General features: G+C 39.3%; 1 protein-coding gene and 1 long non-coding RNA gene across 4 annotated transcripts in view; one reads left to right on the forward strand and one right to left on the reverse strand.

Moving 5' to 3' along the window:
* The window catches only part of LOC149104286 (uncharacterized), a 198,784-nt gene that overhangs the window by 131,481 nt on the left and 46,342 nt on the right, over nucleotides 1-20,961 (reverse strand). The window lies entirely within an intron of this gene.
* Nucleotides 1,406-19,193, forward strand: LOC110058937 (oxidation resistance protein 1A-like). Of its 3 annotated transcripts, none has more exons than XM_020765606.2 (17): nucleotides 1,408-1,916; nucleotides 2,297-2,532; nucleotides 3,275-3,333; nucleotides 4,705-4,812; nucleotides 8,007-8,108; nucleotides 8,336-8,467; nucleotides 9,306-9,496; nucleotides 10,064-10,767; nucleotides 11,377-11,593; nucleotides 12,442-12,556; nucleotides 12,680-12,739; nucleotides 13,517-13,614; nucleotides 13,950-14,037; nucleotides 14,649-14,801; nucleotides 15,684-15,782; nucleotides 16,453-16,526; nucleotides 17,490-19,193. In XM_020765606.2, the coding sequence occupies exons 1-17, from the start codon at nucleotides 1,870-1,872 to the stop codon at nucleotides 17,623-17,625; spliced, it is 2,619 nt and encodes an 872-aa protein (XP_020621265.2). In that variant the 5' UTR covers nucleotides 1,408-1,869; the 3' UTR covers nucleotides 17,626-19,193. The 3 variants fall into 3 exon arrangements, with proteins under 3 accessions (XP_089128083.1, XP_020621265.2, XP_020621266.2); XM_020765607.2 differs by lacking the exon at nucleotides 1,408-1,916 and adding an exon at nucleotides 1,998-2,164; XM_089271957.1 differs by lacking the exons at nucleotides 15,684-15,782; nucleotides 16,453-16,526; nucleotides 17,490-19,193 and adding an exon at nucleotides 15,462-15,669 and having other exon boundaries at nucleotides 1,406-1,916.

Raw genomic sequence — 20,961 nt, forward strand, 5'->3', positions numbered from 1 at the left:
TAAATCGCTGTTTCAAAACCCTACGCGTTTAGTAAATTTCTGTCTGGAAAGTGACGCGTCACTCATCCCTTATCGGTAAAAAGAGTCCCCACCCTCCCCTTCCTCACTTAAATGGGTTCTGGTACTTTTAAGGGGTGTGGGCTCCCACCATACTGGTAATACGAGTTAACATACTTCAAGATATATCTCCTTACAACACCGCTTTTGAAAAGAAAAGCAAAATACCGTGCAGACTGTTCAGACTCTTTCTGTCGACAAAGCAAAAAGGAAGCGAGAGAATCAATGAAGGAAGCGAACGTGACTCGTGATTAGGCAAGGGAGGGTTGCGGGTCCTCTATTGGTTGCCGCTGCCCTCCCCTCCTACCCCTTGCACTTTCCAATCCTCCGTAGGAAAAACGATGGCGGCAGCACATTTTACCACAATACCATGTAAGCCTCGCACAGCCCATAAAGTACAAGAAAAGCAGTATTTTTGCAATTTATGTCCGAGGGCTAACGGCTTTAAAAACCGACACATGCTAATCGGTATTTGGATTTTCGCTCCCACCATGGGGAGAAGCACAAAACCGGCACTGCTTTACCCTCTTAAATCCGGCGTATAACCTCCCAAGTACAACTGAGCTAAAAGACAAAGAAATTAAACACTTGAACCGTGCTTTGGAACATCTTAAAGAATAAACCTGCCATAGAAGCAATTCCTTCCCCCAGAAGAATTAATAAATAATTAGCTAAAGACAATAACAAAGGCGATTATTATCGTTTGCGAAAAACTCTCGAGTCTTAGCATTCTAACTGCCATGATTAACGAAGCGGATAATAATTCTAGACCACTAACAAGCTAGACAACGTGCTATTCTTTTAAATTAGTCTCTTTTCATTATTCGAATTCCTGTTTGTTTTCAATTCCTCAATTACGCATGTTTATTCTGTATTTTTCACACTTTTTTCTGCTTATATTCATTCATTCGCGTCTTTTTGATCATTCGTCAAAGGCTGTAGCGTCTAGTTCTCTCCGGATTCTCAATCAAAGAAAACTATTGTAGAAGGAAGTAGAGGGCTGTAAACAGTCTATTTTCACGGTATGATAAATGCCTAAAGCCATTTTCATTGCGTGCAATATGTATGTCTTGGCGCACGTTTCTACCGAAGACCATTTGGTTACTTAGAGCAACAATTTTAATGCTAAGCTTGCAAATATTAATTTTGTTGATCCAGAACATTTAGACTTGCGACTATTAGTCTCCTGCAGGGATGGTGCTTGAAGTTTTCCTCTTTTTTTTTTTTTAATGAGTACGGAAAATGCTGAATGAGTTCAGGCCAAAAAGACGTAAAAACATTTATTTGTACTCTCAAAGTGTTGAGAAAATCTCAGATGTGAGGACATCTGCTCTCTTTCACATAACTTGTCTTTTTCACGTTATCACTTCATATTTGAATTTTACAAAATTATTTACATTCGGAAAATGTCAATATTTGGAGCTCTCGTCTGTATAAAGATTGTTGGAAATTTACCAATCACGAGGCACGTGCTTGTCATCTGTATTGACAATGATGTCAATAGGGCAATATCTATTCATTACAGGTAATACGTTGCTACAAAGAATAGAGACGATAACAACGAACGTATTTTCCTCAAAAGGCCTTTTTGGCTGTCGAAAAAAGCTGTATTACCGAAGATTTTCGCATATATGACGCAATAACATGGAGCTTCAAGTTACCTCTGGAATCGGTGATTGGCTTACTTGCGAGTTAAGATGTTTTGCTTACTGGGACTGCGGACAAATGAAATCTAAATGATTGAATGAATTCTTCATTTTGCTGAACTCCATTCCCTGCAAAATCAAGACTATTTGCGAAGAAGAACCTGAAATGTTGAAGGCAAAAGCGTTATTTTCCAGCCTTATTTCCCACAAAAGGTAAGGAAACGTACATAGTTACGAATCAAATTACGAATCTTTCCCGAAGAAAAATCGATTGATTTTTCGTGACGTCATCGTATGTTTATAACGCCCCCAACCAGGCCTGTTTGAAGGTTGTGAACTATTTGCATGGAAAAAAACATTTTGGAGAAAAAAGGTTTGGTTTTCGGCTGATGCGCCCTTAGCCTTCCTCCAATTAAATGAAAGCGTATTATGTACAGCCTTATAAAAGGCTATATATCGAGGTAAGACAGCTTTCTGAAGAGAACAGTCGGATTATCGTTCAACCTCGTGGCTTGATGTTGTTGAACTTCCTCTATGGTGGAACATACATCTGTAGATTAATTTATGCTCATTCATTTTTCCTGTTTAATAAGTTCAAACGCAGAAGAAGAACAAGAATCTGCATTCACTGAAGAAGCTGTACAATCTGGCCAGCTGAAGGCGAAGCGAGCAGGTTTCCGTTCGACAAGAAGCAAATCTGAGACTAGTGCTGTCCGTGCGGACGGCAATACCGCTCGCTATCTTTCATGGGAAAATGTGTCCTTCCTAGGGCAGGAGTTAAGAAAGACCGTTAGCAGAGGATTTCAGTGGATAGCCTCCCCTTCCCTTGGTAAGACTGAAAACTTAAAGGGTGCATCGTCGCATTTAAACAGAGAGCAACTACTGTTTGGTTTTAAGCTTGCTAGCGCTAGACGAAATCTGTCAAAGGATGTCATCTGAAATTTAACATACATGTCAGACACAATCTGTCTTGCAGACAATTTGCCTTTTTTTCATCGAAGTTCATGTACCTCGATAGCACGTACTGTTTACAGAATGTTAATTTATTTTCTGTGTATTTGCTTCTTAATAAACACTGTGAACGCAATGCTAGTTTTACTCGTATTGAACTGGCGTGGGTTAAAATTCACTCTAGCAACGAGAAGCCCTCGCAAAACATGCGAGTGTTGTTGTTTTCATAGTTATTTTAAAATACAATTATTTATGGTGGAATTAGGAAGATAAATAATTTAATAGACGAGATTTGTTTTCAAGCCCTGCTTGTGCTCTTGGAAATAGTCTTCTTGACATGTTTCGAAATGGCGTCGCTTTTGTTCCCTCGTCACAAACATGGTGGATGTTTATGCAACACAGCACCCAGTTGTACAGAGACTTCTTGTGAACGATTGATTTTACAGGGTCGTTTGGAATCTCTTAATCCATATTTTTAGGAAGCAGTCGGATATATTTTCATGGCGAGCAATATTATTTGTTATTTTCAATAATGTCAAGGGGAAGCCATTTTGTACGTTGTGGTTGCCAGCTAGAAAAGAAATCCTTAGCTTCGTGTTAAAATAGTTTTTGTCTCACAGATAGCGAAATGTCGGTGAAAGTTAAAAGAAAACCACCAGAAGGAACTAAGGAGTATCTGGTAAGTCTGCTTTGAGTGTGTAAAATATCTTATTTTCCTAAATTTGTTCAACATAAGCTTAAGACAGCTCATGTCTTAGATCTTGGTTTAAAACTCAGCTTGAGATTGCTTTCAAAACAATGAACAGCTCTTACAATGCACTGTCTAATGTATATTTCGCACTTCCAAGCAATTGCATTTTGTAATTTGGCTAAAAGTTCGTCTGCCACCATTTTACAAATTTGTATTGAAGTGCTATATTTGGACTAATATTGGTCTTTAAAAAGTATGTACAGGACTATTATTTTATGTTCATTAATAAAACGCATTTTTATATCCTTAGCTGTGTTTAGTTAAATCTAACACACATTCTTATTGTTTGATTCATGGCCACATGGCAATGGCTAAATGCCGCCTAGTGGTCAACAGTAGATCTTTCCCACATTTCAACAAACAATAGTACCAAGTCAAATGTCTGAAAATGTCCACCCCAACCTCGCTCTGGAGCCATTGTTCGCACGCACTGAAGTGGAATGCGGGAAAGGTCTATTAAGCAATGGTTGCCCATATTGCCACCAATTAGAGGTTACTTTGCCTTCTTGACTTATTTCTTTACACTAAACTCCAGCTATACAACAAAACACTTACTGTAATTACTGGTCCCTTGGGAAACAATTAGATTTGTTTTCCCTCAAATCTCAGCTCTTCCCTCCACTTGGTCTGAGGAAACATCAAGATTCTCAGGGAAACAAAACTAACTTTTTCCCTTGGGACCAGTAATTAAGTGTATAACATTTGCATATTAGTTTGATATAAACTATATTCAATTAGTTAATCCCAGAATTTCTTATTTGGACTTTCTTTTCAGTTTGCATCTTTGGTATTGTAGTAGTGTTCTCCAGAAGTGCCAGCGGCCGGCATTTTCACCAGCTAGTTGCATTTCAAGTGCTGGCTATTTTTGTTAGACAAAACCACAGTAAATCATTCTTCTGTTTCTGTAAGACAGTTCTGAGCATAGCTTGAATTTGTGCTTAAAATCTCAAATTGCAAAAACAGTAAGCAAACATGTATTTCTGAAGGAAACGATAGCCAATAGCTATCTAGTGTCATAGACAAATAAGAATGAAAAATGTGTCAGATCGCGTCTCCAGCCACGTAATTTTTAACAATTTTCCGGGAGGGCAGGGGGTGGCATGTCCCTGTACCCCTACAATCTTGTGTCCTTCAGACGCTTGATTTGCAAGCGCTGGCTAATTTAAATTTTAAGCTGACTACTTTAAAATCTGTGGAGAACACTGCTGTAGATAAATATTGCAGGCTTGCTTAGGGGTCTCAATTTGATACTAATATTTTATAATAATTTGAGTTGGGTTTTACATGCACTCTATACAGGTTGATGCAACTGACACCTTGGCGAAGATTGCTCTCTCATTTGATACTACGCCTTCTGAGTTGACCAGAATTAACAAGCTTGCCTCGCGTATGCTTTTTCCAGGACAGGTGAGCAACTAATAGTTAAGGTATTTTTTCCAAGGTGAAGAAAACTCGGGGAATTTACATAATTATACATTAGTTTTGTTGATGACAGTAGCAATCTTGTTGACTGTAACCTTCCTTGGGTTTAGAGGTAGAGCAGAGGGCTATGAGAGATGTTATTTTCTGGAACCACACGGCTAGAGTCAATGGAGAGACACTGTGAGGGCACCTGTGTATTATTCCTCACTCAGAGTTCTCTGTAAGGACAAGTAACTGGCAAAACTTGTCATCCAGTAGTCCTGGCTGTGCCAGCTACTCAATATATATATTTTTTTCTTTGAAGATGCTAAATGCAGACAAGAAACTCTCTGAAAAAAAATTCTGAGACTTTTTTCTTTGTTGCATGTACATGTACCTCACCATGCTGGAGACAATGAAAATTTGGCTGAGAACTCAAAAACAAAACAACATCTGCAACTTTTGTCATGTGAATGAACAAAAAAACAAGACTCTCTTTAGTGGTAGCAGTTTATAGCTCATGTAATATATTGTATTGTGATGTGTACATCACATGAGAAAATGTGTTCTCATGGTAGTAACCACAATAATGATTTGCAGTGGTTACAGTGCCAAGTAAAGGAATTTGCTGAAGAGATAAATGCTTTGACATTCATTTAATCTCATGGAATAAAATGTTGGGTATTATCAGGCTTCCATGAAGCCTGATAAAAGCTGACATTTTATTTTCCCTTGCTTCTTTTTTGATCAGAAAGCTAAGAAAATGCTACGAGTGCCAGCTACTTCAAAATGTTCTCTGTTTACTTCAAATTTTCCAGAAAACCTGCTTGTCTAAAAACATACAAGGATTTTCGATTGTCACACACGAGATCAGATTTCTAAGGGTGCTTTTATTTCTATCTGGTAAAAAAAATCCTGTTTGAATTTCGGGGAATTTCCTGTGACAAGTTGGACAGCTTTTCATGGAATTTCTGGAAAAGTGGACAACCTTGTGAGGTATATAGAAATTTTCAGAAATTTCTTGCCTTGAATTTTTGTTTGATTTTACTTTCATCCGATTTCTGCGATTGAATGGTTTGCTTTTTGGGCATGCAACAATTTCCAGGTTTTCTGGAAAACTTTGCCAGGAAATGTCCATACCATTTTTCCCATTTCAAAATTTTCTGTTTTTTTCATTGAGTGGAAAGCACCCTAAATAACCTAGAGACTAAAACTGCAGATACATGTACACTGTAAACCAAGGAGCTGCTTTGTCTTCCAGGTCCCAGTTGTACAAAGGTTGGATGATGCTATCCACAAGATAAATCACTAAATCCAGTAGATAGTGCAGTTTGTTTTGTTAACACTTATCCACTATGTAGTGATTTATCTTTGGATAGAACTAGTAATATATATCTTCTTTTCAATACTATGTTTATGCTGTATACATGTACACTGTACATGTAACTTTTCTTTTTTTTGGAGGGAAACACTGTTGAGAAATAAAAGCTAAATGAATGTGGAGTGAAAAAGTTACTCTTGGCTATCATTTTATGGCTCTGTAGTGATGAAACTTTCTAGCTTCTTTCAGGTGTTGTATGGTGGCAAAAATAAATAATTGAAGAGTGTCACAGGCAACTTGTTCAAACTATGGGATATCTATTGAAGAAAAAAACATGCAAATTAGTCTGATCACATGTCTTGTAGAATTTTCTGTGAGCCATGATAATTGTAGAGTGTATGTGGCCGAGGATTAACATGAAAGCTTGCTTTAGGGTATGTGATTGGGAAGAGAATAATTATAAAAAGGCTGTTGTTGTTTAAAATCATTTTCACTATTCTTGTCTCACATTATTTTGTAAGCTTTAAAGACTGTTTTAAGATTACTGTGGGAGACTTAAGTGCAGTGATGGAAGCATTTCCATGTCTTGAATTCTCTCATTAAATTAAGTTGATATATTTTCATGTATGGAACAATAACTTGGTTTGAACTTTAAGAGAGCACTAGCTTCCTTCTTCACTTGTAGATCCGGTCTTGTAGTTTCATATGATTGCCTTAACCTCAGCCAAGTCTTGTTGCCAGTGTTTTGTTAATATACCAGGTGCTCTTGTAACACCATGGCATCCACAAATACACGATACCATAATATAAATTGATAAGCTACATGTAGGTTTTGTTTCTGATATTTGTATTTTGGCTTAATGGAACACTTTCCACAGGTTTTTTTTTTTTATTTTAACTAGTATCCCTTCACATTTGAGAAGGCAGGTTGCAAGATTAAAGAAGACCATCAGCGTGGTGTAATTGGCTTTATGTGACATGAAATTCTCAGAATGTTTCTCTGAAAGTGTGAAATCCCAATCTAAATTAATTAAATTTGATTTTGTTTCCACGATACCAAACCGTCTTGTGTTCTTTGTATCATTTTAGCCTTTAAGTGCTTTTGTTTTCACTTTAATGACTTTATTATCCAACTGCAGTTAATACCGTCCAAATAACAGTACAAATATACAGCAATATTGTACAGTTATTTATACAGTAGAAAACCTGTTTTCTGTACAGGTCAGCGTGTGTACACAAAACTGTCACACTCTCCCTATTTCATTGATAAATTTATTGACTATGGCAGTTGGATAATAAATCTCTTATTAGATGTTTTGGTGTGTAGTATCGCTTTATATTTTTACTCGTTGTTTGTATTTTGACTCGCCCTACTGGCTCGTCAAAATATGGCTTAACTTGTAAAAATATACAGCGATACTACACACCAAAACATCAATAAGACAGATGTACTTACTGTGTAGGTTTAAATAAATATCAGAATTAACACTGAAATTTACTGGAGATAAGCTGATGGCCCTGGCAGAGGTCATTTTGCTCTGTTCTTGGGTAAGATTCTTATCTCAGACAGTGCCTCTCTCCAGGTAGAAGTTTCCTGGTGCCAATTGAGTAGTTGGGGTGACCAAATGCTGCCTGTGTAAGCCAGTTTTGTGAAAAAAAGAAATGCTCAATAACTTGTATGGTATTTCCTTGAAAGCATGTTGAATTCAACATCATTAATTTGAATTCAAAACAGCAAGTTTGTTGGGATTAATTCCTCAAGATGCACCATCCAAGACATAGCAACTTTGACCACTTTGTTTCTTTTGTTTTTTACTTTTCAGACACTTTCTCCCTCCCAGACATAGTGCCTTTAACTAGTTTTTGTTTTACTTTTCAGACACTTTTTGTACCAGACAAGAGACTGGAAGCAAGTAATTCTGCAGGAGAGCCATCTTCTTCACTGCCTGTTACAAACCCCCCACAGCCTTTACTAACAAAGGTATTCAACATGCATTCTGTACTGTTTTTAAAACATCACATTATACATGTAAGTAGATCACGTGGTCCTGGAGACCCTGACTAAAATAAGGTGGCTTTTCTTTACCAACAGTTTAATTCTAATTAGTGATTCTAACTTGATTATGAAACTCAACTCTTACAAATCTCAAGACATGAGACTGGAAATTTTTTTGCTAGTTATACCAAATGTTCTATAATTTCCATCAGGAGAATGGAAATATGCGCAATGGTGAACATGAAACTGTCAAACTGACTAAAGATGTGTCATGGGAGGAAGAGGAAGAGGAAGTGACTGAGCATTACCTCAAGATTTATGCCAAATATATCACTGATGGCCAGGTGAACAGTACTTTTAATTAATCATATAATCCAACAGAATTCTTTTAGGTCCTCTAGATCTCTTTAACTTGTCTAATGCATTGTACACAGGGGTTTCATTGATGTTTTTAGCAGGAGGACACAGGTGGCCAAAACATTTTGAACTGAACTTCCCTATGTGAAAAAACTTTCCTCTAGATGGTCAAACTAGGTGGGCAAACTTCTCCTCACCGCTGGTCAATTTGTCTGGTGCCCGGGCCTTAATGAAACCCGTTATTGTACAATGTCTCAGATAAACCTTGTTCATCATCAGTTTGAAATAAAATAAAAAATGGATAGGACTCATCCAAAATATGTATTAAACTATTTGAAATTTCTGAAACATGTCCTCTTTACTTGTGATGGATTTGCTTCTCATCTGGGGGCACAGTGATAACAGAGAGATTAAACATGACGTTAACGGCAGACAGCAAACAGCAAAGACAACTTCTGATTTTGAGTTCTTTTCTTCTAATCTGTAAATAAAGCACACAAAAATGGAATAACGTCTCCTACGATTCATTGCAAATACAAAATATAATTTCACTCTACTGTACGTACAGCTAAATAAAGACGGCAAAAGTTTCATTTTTGCCGTTTTCCGTTTGCTATAAATGTCATCCTTAACCTCTCTAATGATATAAACTTGCTTCTTACTACGTAAACTACTAGATAGAACTTATTTTGTGTTAACAAACCATTGACCGTGGCTAGAACAAAGCAAGATTATTTTTTGACAAGTTACTGTATGTGTATTTGTATGCGCATGTATTGTTAACAACTTGGTCATGTAAGATGGTTGTGTTGACATCTTTTACAGGGTATCGCAAATGGTGTTTTACTGATCACACCACACTCTGTCATGTTCAAGCCTAATGTGTCTGACCCGCTTGTGATGGACAGGGGTCAAGACACGTACAGCATAGCCACACTCATGACATCAGTCACAAGTGCCGCAATGTATACAGACATTGCTGCTATGGCAATCCATGATCCCTTAAAACCCGGCAGGTAAAGAGAGCAGTTCTTTTAATGTACATGCCTTCCAAGTCAACCAGTAGGGAGGAGACTGTTTTGAGTGTACACATGCATGTACATGCACATGGGTAGGCTGAGGCTTGCGCCTTTGTTTTTTGATGTACTCACGGTTCATGTGTAGCTATATGGGCCTGTAAAATACAAGAGGTTTTGGGGAAATGATTATGAATTTACCACAGAGTTTAATTTGCACATAAACACAGGTTTACTTCTGGCATTGCTGCATGTCTCTACATGTAGCATCTACATGTAAAAGTTTTAGTTTCTGTTGGCAACCATTTTTTGTTAAAGATGTTCTGACTTGTAGGAGGTGTGTTTTTACAGTGTGGTTAATTAGTTTTTGTAGTTTTTCTGTGGCCTTCAAGTGAGAACTTCTTGTTCACATGCCCTGTCACTTTAAAAAGGAGCTGGACATCAATTCCAGTATTGTAACTGAGTAGATATACTTTACAATTAGCTCATCTATCCAAGTCTTAGTGCTCTTCTATGTTATTCCAATGACCGTCGCACAAATTGCTTTGTTGTTATTTCCTCTTGCAGGTTTTATTTAGATGCTGCAACTGCACAGACATTGAGTCGTCAAAATAGCTCTACAAGTGATACAGAAACAGCATCTTCTTTGTGTAAAAGTTGCGGTGAAGTTTCTACTAATCTCAATGAGATCACTGAACCATCACTCTCCTCACAGGAGGATAAAGTCAAACACTTGAAAAGTGAAAGCCAGACCCCTGACTTTGCACAGAGTTGCATGTGTAATGCTGTAAATGGTTCCCCAGCAGTGGATGATGAAGGCATAAAAAATGTTATACATGAAGTGCTCAATAGTATTATAGATCAAATAGCGGAATGCCAGGATAAGCATGTGGGGGAAAAGATAGCCAAATCTAAAGGAAGTCCAATGCTTATGCAAGAAAATCTCATGAGCAGAGATATTCACTCAGTGTCGCCAGTATCAGAAGATTCTGGCATTGGATGCTCTCTGAGCCATGCAGATGATGGTAAAGCTGAAGATGCAGACCTCACTGAACACTTGGAGCACAGACACAACAACCAGGTCAATGATTCTGCTGTAATGCAGGCTTCAAGTGACAGTGCAAAAACTGAATGCGATGAAAATCAATCAGCTCACCCTCATGAGGACTCTGAAGGGTTTGGACTTGATCACCCAAGCTCATCCTCACTATTTGCTGCTTTAAGTAGTAATGTGAAATACTGGCTTGGCCAAGGAACTTATGGTAAACATGGTAAGTTCTGCTTGTTCACATTATTATTAACCCGAGGCATGTGGACTGGATTAAGGGAAGATAAGCTGGGATTCAATTAAGTTCTGGGCACAAGGCAAATTGACCAGCTGCGAGGATGATTTTTCCTGCCTCGTTTGACCATCTAGAGGATAGTTTTTCTTATCAAGAAGTTCAGTTCAAAAATTTTTGCTTGCCTGTGAAAACCAGTTGCCTTTCTGCTGAAAACATTATTGAAACCCCTGGATAAGTGAATGTATTGAAGGGGAAAAAATCAATACCCTAAAAATTTACATACTGTACTCATCTGCAGTAGTTTATTCAAATCCCTTAAAACTAAGTAAGATTATGGCTGCATGAATTCCAAGCATCTCATCCAATTGCACACTTAGTTGTCTAAAAAACACAAGAATTTGACCAGTTAAATTTGAAAAAGAAAAAAGGAGAAAAGAAAAGAAAAGAAAAGAAAAGAAAAACATGTGAGATTTTGACTTACTTTCCAGTACAGGGTGTAATTTGAAAATTACTGGATCACATGTTTGTAAAGAGGTCATATTATAGGGAATGGCATGACAGGTTTTTCATTATTATTATTATCTTTTTTCATCCCAGAACGACATGGTAGTGAGAGTGATGATGACAATACACATATAGTGCCAAAGCCTGCAGCCCCTTTGAACCACCAGCCCCTCTATCTGTGCTTGAGAATCAGTAAGAAACACTGGTGTCGTCATCACAGTGCCCCAGGTAAAATACTGCAGCAAGGAGAAGAGCTTCATGATCGAGATCAGAAACGGAGAGAGTTCTGGTTTGCTATCCCACCATCAAGGTTTGTGGCATAATTATTTTCCAGTACATGCGTGTGCATACTTTGAGTACATACCAGAGCTCGACGTTGCAACCGCTGGGGTTGCCAATGCAACCACTTTTTTTTTTCACTGGTGACTAACAATCCCTGCTTTTCACTGATTGAAACACTTTTGCTGGCAACTAAATCTGAAAACTTAGGGGCCAGCTGCCCTGAGGTTTTTTCCTGAAAGTCAAGCCCTGCATACAGTTCTTTATGGCACTGTGGAGCAAGGGTGGTACAGGGTTGGTGCAGAGGCGAGGGTGCTGACCTCCTGCCACTGTGGGCTGGGTCAAATCCTAGTCCTGGTACTAAGTGGGCTCCCTCCACAGAAACTGTACATTTACATGCATTATGTTTTCCTAAACTGTACAATACCATCAATACAATACAATCCTTTATTTACCCACACAACGTTTAGGAGTAATAAAAACTTGTTAAAACATGTGCATGCTAAAAAAATTGGAAACAATAAAGTAGTCATTCTTGGTACATGAATACTTTGTAACAAGTTAATGGGAGTTCTTTCCTGCTTTGTCGGTTATTACATTGTATATTTATATACAGTGTATGTTACTAACTGACCTCATGAAACAAGTTCTTTTACCCTTCAAAGCTGCTTGGGTATGAATGTTCACGTACAGTGTACTTGTCTACAGGGTATTTTGTACCTTAAAAACTCTTAAGCTCAATGTCTTTAGTTATTTATATATGCAGCTGGCATGTACATGTTTGTGTGGGCATGTACCTTGAGGCTTTTATTTATTTATTTTTTTGTTAATTTGTTTTTCGCTTCTTTTCTTTTTTTTTTTTTTTTTTCATCATAACAGAACAGAACAAGTTTACAGGTTCTTTCAGCAGTGGTGCCCCAATATCCACAATGCGACAGATGAAGAAAGTGATGATGACATAGCTTCTCCAGAATGTTGTGCGGCGGATGAAGAGGTTGGCGTTGTTGATTTAACATGTTGATTGCATGTTGCTGTAATGCACTCAAAAATCCTAACATTTCTGTAGACTTTCCAAGTACAGTGTGCATTGCTTAAATTTGTACATTTCTACCCACAGGGCTTACATTTGGTGGAGACATTTTATTCCAATAGTCCCCCAACTCATTCACATCCCAAAGTAAGTAAAGTGTCATGTACTTGTAAGTGCGTCTGTGTTGTGTTCTTGTATTTCAGGTGACTGTAGACCACTTAGTTATTTCATTTAATGGTAGTGTAACTCCGGTTATTTTAGGTTTGGTTCAATTGTCAAATATGTGTCAAATGTAATTATACCCATTTGAGTCGTCTCAAATAGTTATGTTGAACAGTTGATTCAGATAGTAAATGGTTTGAACCCAGGAGTATCAGTAGTTCGTATAGTGTGATCGTCCGGGTGAGTGTAGTTCTGAAAAGAACTGTTGTTGGTGACTGACGTTTCGACAACCTGAGCGGAAGTCATCTTCAGAGTCAAGTGAAGATGACTTCCGCTCAGGTTGTCGAAACGTCAGTCACCAACAACAGTTCTTTTCAGAACTACACTCACCCGGACGATCACACTATACGAACAGTTGATTCAGATGTTGAACCTAATGGCGTCAAATGTAATGGCTAAAATCTACACAGAATCTTAGAAGTAAAATGTTATTTAATATTAAGTATCCGTAATGTATGTAATCTCATTAGATTCAGCACATGTCAAGTTCCTTGTCTGAATCAAAGTCCAACTTTTGCTTGTCCTATTCGACTGCTGTAGGTGAAAAGAACGACAAGTTTGACCCAATTACAACTGAACTATGTTGATCACAGTTCTGATTCTGACATCCAACTTTAGGTATACGTAAAAGTGACAATAGGTTCAGCACGTGTTACTAAGTTCCACATTTGAAACGCCTTAATGAAATGATTGTCCTTACAGATCTCTAGAGCATTCAGTGACAGTGACGTGCTCAAAGTGAAGAAAGGTTTACGCGGATTTACAACAAAACCTGGAAAAGCTACGAAAGTTATGACAAGGTAGGTTATTCCGACCATCACCTTTGTGGATTTCTCAACTTGCTTTATTGTGGATCGTATCCTGCACCATGATTGGCCACCCGAGCAAGTAACCCTAGCCTGCCCACTCAGGATTACATGCTGTGTCCCGCAAGAAAATAGTGTTCTTTTCCCATATAGTAAATCCTTTGTTCACCAACCTTGTTCGGTCAAGATGGCTGCATGGAAAAAAAAAAAAAACTTGCACAATATCCAGCCATCTTGACCTCACGCTTGGTCAATAACCCATATGTACAGTGTATATATCGCCCTGATGACAGTGGCCTTCGTTAACGGTGCTTTGTTTCCTGTTGTAGGCCTAAGCCATCACCTGACTTTATTGAAGACCTTCTACCAGACATGGATACCAAGTCTGAAATCCTTAGTGAAGAGCATCTGAGAACAGTAAGTTGGTATTGACTTAATGTATCTCCTGCATGTCTTCTGATTAGGCCGAGGGTGGGAGATTACTGCCATTTCGGGCCGATCTGAAACACTGCATTTTACTGTTTTGTAAAATGTAGCCAAGCCTCTGCATGAAAGTGAGGTTTGGGCTGATCTTGTAATGATAAAGATCTGTTTAACAAACTGACTTCAGTTTTTCATGCATCTGCCCTGATATTGACATTGCATTTTGTCGTAACGTTAAAGTAGTCTGCGAATCCACTCGGCTATCACTAATAACAAATTGTCAAATTGTCTCCTCTCGCTCATAGACGCATCACATAAATGATAAATTCATGTGTTTGTCCACTTATTGACAATGGAAATTAGCCAATGAGCACGCAAGGATTCCTGCAGTTGTTTTTAAAAAGTACTTAGGTATGATACATCTAACAGATTAATTTACTTCCTCCACAGGCCTGCCAAACAGAAAAGAAATAAATTAATTGTTCCACTAACGAGAAATATTTTTTGATTAATCACTAAATTCCCTGAAGTAGCATTAGAAAGTATGTCTATAAATCAGTAAGGAGAATTCATGTCTTGAGCTGACATCTTGTTCCGTCATACAGTTAAATATCAACCTTCCCTCGAGGACTATTGGTCACTGCTGGGTGCTGGTATACAGTACATTTCAACATGGCTTCTCGCTCAAGACGCTGTACAGGAAGATGGAGTTTTATGATACCCCGGTGCTGCTTGTGGTTATGGATGATGCACACCAGGTAAATACTAACGCAATGCTTTCAAGTGGTTTACCATGGAATATCCCACAAGTCACTTGTATTTTCTCTGTATGCACCTGATTGAAAAAACGTTGTCTGAGCAAAAGCAGAAACCATAAACTATACATGTACGTCTTTATAGAATGATGGCAAGACTGAGAGAGAGCATGTGCATGATCTGGATATTCAAGAGTTTTTCTTCGTGGCATTTAGTAAAGTCCGGTCGGCTGCCCAAAGTGGTGATCTAGAAGAACATAGAAACTGCCCATGCCTTCCTACACACTGTAGGTAGCTACATGTAAGCTAGAAAACAAAAGAAAATTTGAATGCTTAGAGTTTCGATATATGCCCAAGTTTGCAACAGTACCGTTAGCGAACACGAGATTCGTTTTAATCAAGAGGCAATCTTCATCTGTTGGTTTTAATGCATGTACACGGTCTGTAAGAATGCAAACTAGTGCATCTTAGTTCGTAATTTTCCCAGAAAACCACTGTGTCGTATCGTTTATGGTTTATACTTTTTTCGTGACATTTCTTCAATCAGGTGTACACACATGTCTTTAGGCGAGTGTGTATACAGGGAAAAAGCTAGTGACAAGTGGGATATTCCATGGCATTCAAAGAAAGAGCATTTCATAACCATTTTATACCATGCCCTAGAAAATACAGTGGACAAAATCATTCAAGCGCACAATGGGAAGGCTGAGTTTGATACGGTCGAGTATACAACGTTTTTTTCCTGTATTCTGAGTAGCTGTATTTTTCCTGGTGTATTAACGTACTGTAAAATGCTTTTAGGTTGTTACATTTCATGTCATTGGCCTGGATTTCTTCTTTGCTGCTAAAATACCAAAATTCTCTCCTGTTTTTGTTGCCTTACAGATCTTTGGTGCACTTTGTTCTTGTCCACTGAAAGTCAGTGAAGGGTTTTATGGCACTGGAGAATCCTTTCTGTACAAGTTTGATCAGAATGTCATACAGGTGCATGTACAATGTATTTCTTTTTCAATGATTACTGTTTGTTTGGTCAATCTGGTCACTGCTTGTTATTTATAGTCAGTTAGTCAGCTTCCAGTTGTTTGTTCACTCAGTCAGTCAGTCAGCCGGTCAGCTGGTCGATAACTTTGCTTTTGTTTGGTTGACCTATCTGTCCATTTGTAAATGCTGGTCAGTCAGTCAGCTGTCTGTCTGTTATTTAATCAATCAGTCAGTCAGTCAGTCAGTCCGTCAGTCAGTCAGTCAGTCAGTCAGTCCGTCAGTCAGTCAGTCAGTCAGTCAGTTGTCTCTTGGTAATTCCGCTGTTTATCAGTCTGTCGTATATCTGTCTCTCTGTCTGTATGTCCGTCTGTATGTCAGACACTAGAAAAATTATAATAATTAAATAACTTTAATTAGGTGTCAAATGTATTAAGCACTTTTGCACTAGTTGGGGACACTCTAAATAAATAAACAAACGAATGTTGCAAATAGAACGTAAACTGTTAAGAATCCCAACTGGTAGAGACTAGCCAGTTGGCTATTTACATGACGCGGTCGAGGACTACCGAGAACAAATCCAGATAGCCGTAGGGAGAAGGATTGTCTTTCAGACATTCTTTCAGGCAGTCAGTTATGTCGATGGTGAAATTGTTTCTACCTTCTTTTGTTCCAGTCGTTCGGATGGTCCGGTGACAACCACTTTTTTATCAAGGGGTCCAAAGACAGCTTGGCTATCGGTAGTGGAGGGTAAGAGAACAAGGAACACTTGTCATTTTGTTTTCTTGATCAATCCGTGTTGGTAAAGACTTGAAAAAGGCTTTCAAACCTACATCCAAACGCAGTTCTACCTAGGCGCGATTGCCAGCCGCTGTTGGAGAAAAGGAGTCCACACTCCTCAAAGTGTGTTCTGTGCCTCATAGTGGCAACCTGTAAGAAGCATGACGCTCCGAAAAGACGACAAATTTTTACTGCGTTTTACTTAGGGCCATTCCGTTATACAGGATTGTGTGGGTGTTTTTGTCATCTTTCTAGCCTGTGTTTTCAGGTTTTCGGTCGGTAAAAGTCTGTCCCGGGTCAGGGGCCAGTTTCTCGAAAGCCTCTTAAACTTTTCGGGCCCGTAAAGCCGTTTTTAGTTCATCTGTGTCAAAAAACGGAGAAGTGTATATGTCTGAAACTTCTTGTATGAAGGGAACGGCTGTTCATATTAAGAATATGTGAATAAAACAGTTCTGTAATTATAAGGTTTGAGATTTTGCTATGGCTTTCCGGGTGCGAAAACTTTTCGGGACCTTCGAGAAACGGGCCCCAGGCTCAAAGCAAACCACATACTACTGCAGACTGACAACCCGGGTACGTGTGAAGAATTTTCTAGCACTCTCTGTGGTGATTAATCTCGGGCTAAAAATCAGCCCAGGCCCTGTGAAGAGGCCCCTACTGGTGACTTATTTTTTCTCGTCTCCCATCCTAGACCTGCCTCGAGGATACCGGAGGAAATTTATTTTTTATCCTCAAGTAGCGAAGTCACAATTTCACATCCTTCCCCCTTCCGGAAGTTCCCATAACCCCCCCCCCCCCCGGGACAAACAGTTCGTTTGCCCCTGCCTGCAACCTGAATCGTCACTTGCCAGAGATGTTGTACTTTTTGCAACCTTTCCTCGTTACCACCTCGTATATACATCATGGTTTTTCTTTTTTTTTTCCTCTCCCCAGTGGAAACTTCGGTCTGTGGCTGGATGAAGACCTGTATCACGGCAGCAGTCATCCCTGTACCACATACAACAACGTACAGCTGTCCTCGCGCGAAGACTTCCTGTGCAGTGGACTGGAAGCGTGGACGTTCGTCTAATCCTCCACCCCACCCCACCCCCCAAAAGAACACTCCACTTATCGCCGTGTCTTGTCGTAGAGACAAGTCATTGAGCGGATATGAAGGCTTCAGAGCCCTCAGCCACATTGATCACGTGATATCACTGAATTGGTGGCAAAGATTAACTTAAATTAAAGTAAACATGACGTAAATTTTCCAATGTAAGATCGATAGGCACGATTTCAGACACGATTTCTGTGATAGAGTCTCAGTGCTACAGGTCGTTGATACCGTGAACGTCTACAAGGTATCTGAATACGTTGCTCCACCCCTGCGGACACCCGGCTATTATTAGTTCCCGCTGTTAGAGCTTACTAAGTTCAAACCCTCGCTTTGGTTTGTCATCAATTTGTCGAGCGCTCTGTGCAAAATTGAACATTGGGAGATTCATTTTGTCCGGCCCAAGCTCGATGAGAATTGAAGAGAACACCTAATGTAAATTTTAGCCTTGGACTCTCGACGACTGTTGTTCCCGAAGGTGTTCTTAATGGCAGAGGCTAGTTGTATTCAAGTGGTTTTCTGTATCTGGACTGCGTGCTTGAAGAATAATTCAGTCTGACAGTGATATTAGCTAAAATTAATCTTCGTAATACCTTTCGTAACTAATCAGCTCTTTCTTATAGTTTAACCAGCTGGTAACCACACTTGGTACACGTTAAGAGATTCGACTGGAACTTTACCCTGCCCTGATTTAAACTAACATTTTCAAATTGCGTCGCTCGAAGTGCGTTCTACAAGCCTTCTCCAATCTCAACCATCCTTTTTTCTCTATCGTTAGTGTTTGTCTTCCCAGGAAACCATTTCTTAGCGGTCTTCTTCGGATTAAACGTAGTCTTGTTCATCGGAAAAACTAACGGTCTGATATCTCGTCTACATTTGGCAGCGACTTGACCCACTATGGACTAGTGGAGTATACTGCCGCTTACATTGATAGCCAGTATTCTGTGATTAAAGGAGTTAAGTCACGGTTGGCGCGTATTGAAAAGTTTAGCCTCAATTTTTCAAATTCGTCGTTTGTAATCCGTGGAAATCTTCTCCATCCTTAGCCATCCTTGTTCCTTTATGGTTTATCATTATCTATTTGGCGTTTCTCTATCTTATTAAACTGTTATTTTCAGGTTTCCTACCATTTAAAGGTAATTTTGTATGTGGCCAAAATAACTCAAAATACCGTGACGGAGCCCCTTTCACATTCAATAGTTAACGTGAAGATGTCTACTAATCCTTTCGGCGTTGCAACATGGCTGACTCTTGTTGTAATATTTACTTTGTGATCGTTGAAAACATTGTGGCGATGTTTGGTGTTGGAACAGTTTAACCCAAGTGTAGAATTTCTAAGACCTGTTCATACGCACAAGTATTTGCTACCTGTTTTCGCTTTCTCTCGAAAAAGTTATAGGCACTTCTTTCTTCTATAACGAAATTTTGGAAAGGAAGAGGGAGATATTTATATATCAGTTCAGTTAGTATTTAAGGTTAAAATAATATCAAGAGGAAATATTGGCGAAACGATGATGTAATTTTAGAATAAAAGAACTGAAAATTTCCATTGTGTAGGTGACCTTGATAAACACAGCAGAGAAAGCCAAAATGTTACCATGATACCATTTTGATGACAAGATGTCAATGGATTCTGTCTAAGCCATATGGCTCCAGGAACCTAAAACTTGTTTGACCGGGAGAGGAGTAGAGCAGACAATACAAGCAGGCTTCGCACCCAACCTCCCGCGAGTTTACCAAAAGTCTGTCCAGACCCTCTCTTTTGTCTTGAGTTTGTCGACATCGCAATGAGCAAAAGTATTAGCCGCAGGGGATTTGAAAAAGCCTGAACGCAAGGGGTGGCGCTGGGGAAAGATAAAGAGCGCTCGCATACTCCAAAGAGAAACGACTCGTGGTAACAAAATTCAACGGCTGTGGACAGATAAGTTTACGAGCGACGTTTGGAGGGCTAATTGACTAACACCATCTCGTCTCGCGGCTTCGCCACTCGCACCAGTGGCCCAGACACGACTCTTCTGCTCGGCTACGAGATTCCTAATTGGCGTGTAGACGCCTATTAGTTTCTGTCACGCGGAAAAATAGTGGAGTTCTGCTCTCAGGTTAAGGGACTGCGGGACCATGTGACTGCGGACTGTGTAACTTCGGGAGCAGTTGTGTAATTCTTCACATCGAAATTACTTTTAGACTTCCATTCGGGAGTGCGGGACTGACCTCAAAATGAGCTATAAGACTTCACTTCGGTACGTTAGGAGCAATACGTTGATAACATTTAAATTAAATTAACTCTGACAAACTCGCTTGGCTAGCTTGAGGGTAGAAATTTGTCACTAATTCCTGGACACCGGTGATCTGCGGTAACTGGACAGACCAAGGACTCACACTGAACTTACTTCACGTACAGTCGAACCTCCGGTTGCGACCTCTCCTCAGCGACCAGTTTTCCAAAATACCAAAAGTTTTCAAGTCAAATCACTACATTTAGAACCACATGTAAGCGACCGCCTCGTAAGCGACTGCGACCACTTTCAGCCTGAGCCCAAAGTTTGAAATTTTCTTTTGTTTTTAACCTCCCACAAGCGACCACTTGGCAGGCAATAGAGTGGAAATTAAATAATAAGGTGTTGTAACATTATCGCGTTCCTGGATAGTACTAGAGACGGAAATTTCTTAATGGGAAGTGCCGTATTTTTCTCGAAATTGACTTTTCATATGAATAAAGCATATAATGATAACATGGGTAAGTCTCTGAAGTTACCATATGCTAATGAGGCAAAATTTTGACCCGATATGGTCCAAACCTTCCGTAAGCGACCAGCTAGGCTTGACGTTTTGGGTGGTCGCTTACGGGAGGTTCGACTGTAGTTTAATTCAGTCTTCTCGACTCAGATCAAGGTGTACATCCGAGAGTAAGTCCGAGTGTGATTAAATCGAATCATAGTTTATACAATGCGGCTTGATTTATAGCAAGTAACGGTTGCATGATATTATCGCAGTATATAGCGCGATACTGAAGCACTGAATTTGGGCAGGCAGCTGTCCAAACACCGTTCAGTATTGGCTCACGAAGCAATACATAAAAGATCCAAACAATGCCCCTATCTCTTGGAACAAAAGAAAAGCTACAGGTTACTAGAACCAATGAAAATACAGAAGATGAACTTACTCACGAACTACGCCAAATAACTAAAAATACTATAGGTTACAACATGCTCATTTCACGCGTCACCATTGTCTCAACGAAGGTTCTTGAAAGTTCGGTAAAGAGATGTAAATTAGTTTTCTTGCCACGTTCATGCCGTGTTTTCACGAGAGAGG

Source organism: Orbicella faveolata, unplaced genomic scaffold, assembly GCF_042242905.1.
Source record: "Orbicella faveolata isolate gen_17 unplaced genomic scaffold, um_ofav_v1 contig_34, whole genome shotgun sequence".
Lineage (NCBI taxonomy): Eukaryota > Metazoa > Cnidaria > Anthozoa > Scleractinia > Merulinidae > Orbicella > Orbicella faveolata.

Bases quoted from the DNA above. Each gene is read 5' to 3' on its own strand.
- LOC110058937 (XM_020765606.2), top strand. From the start codon at position 1,870: ATGTTGAAGGCAAAAGCGTTATTTTCCAGCCTTATTTCCCACAAAAG. The intron at 8,109-8,335 runs GTATTCAACATG...AATTTCCATCAG, and splicing joins CACAGCCTTTACTAACAAAG to GAGAATGGAAATATGCGCAA. The intron at 8,468-9,305 runs GTGAACAGTACT...CATCTTTTACAG, and splicing joins AATATATCACTGATGGCCAG to GGTATCGCAAATGGTGTTTT.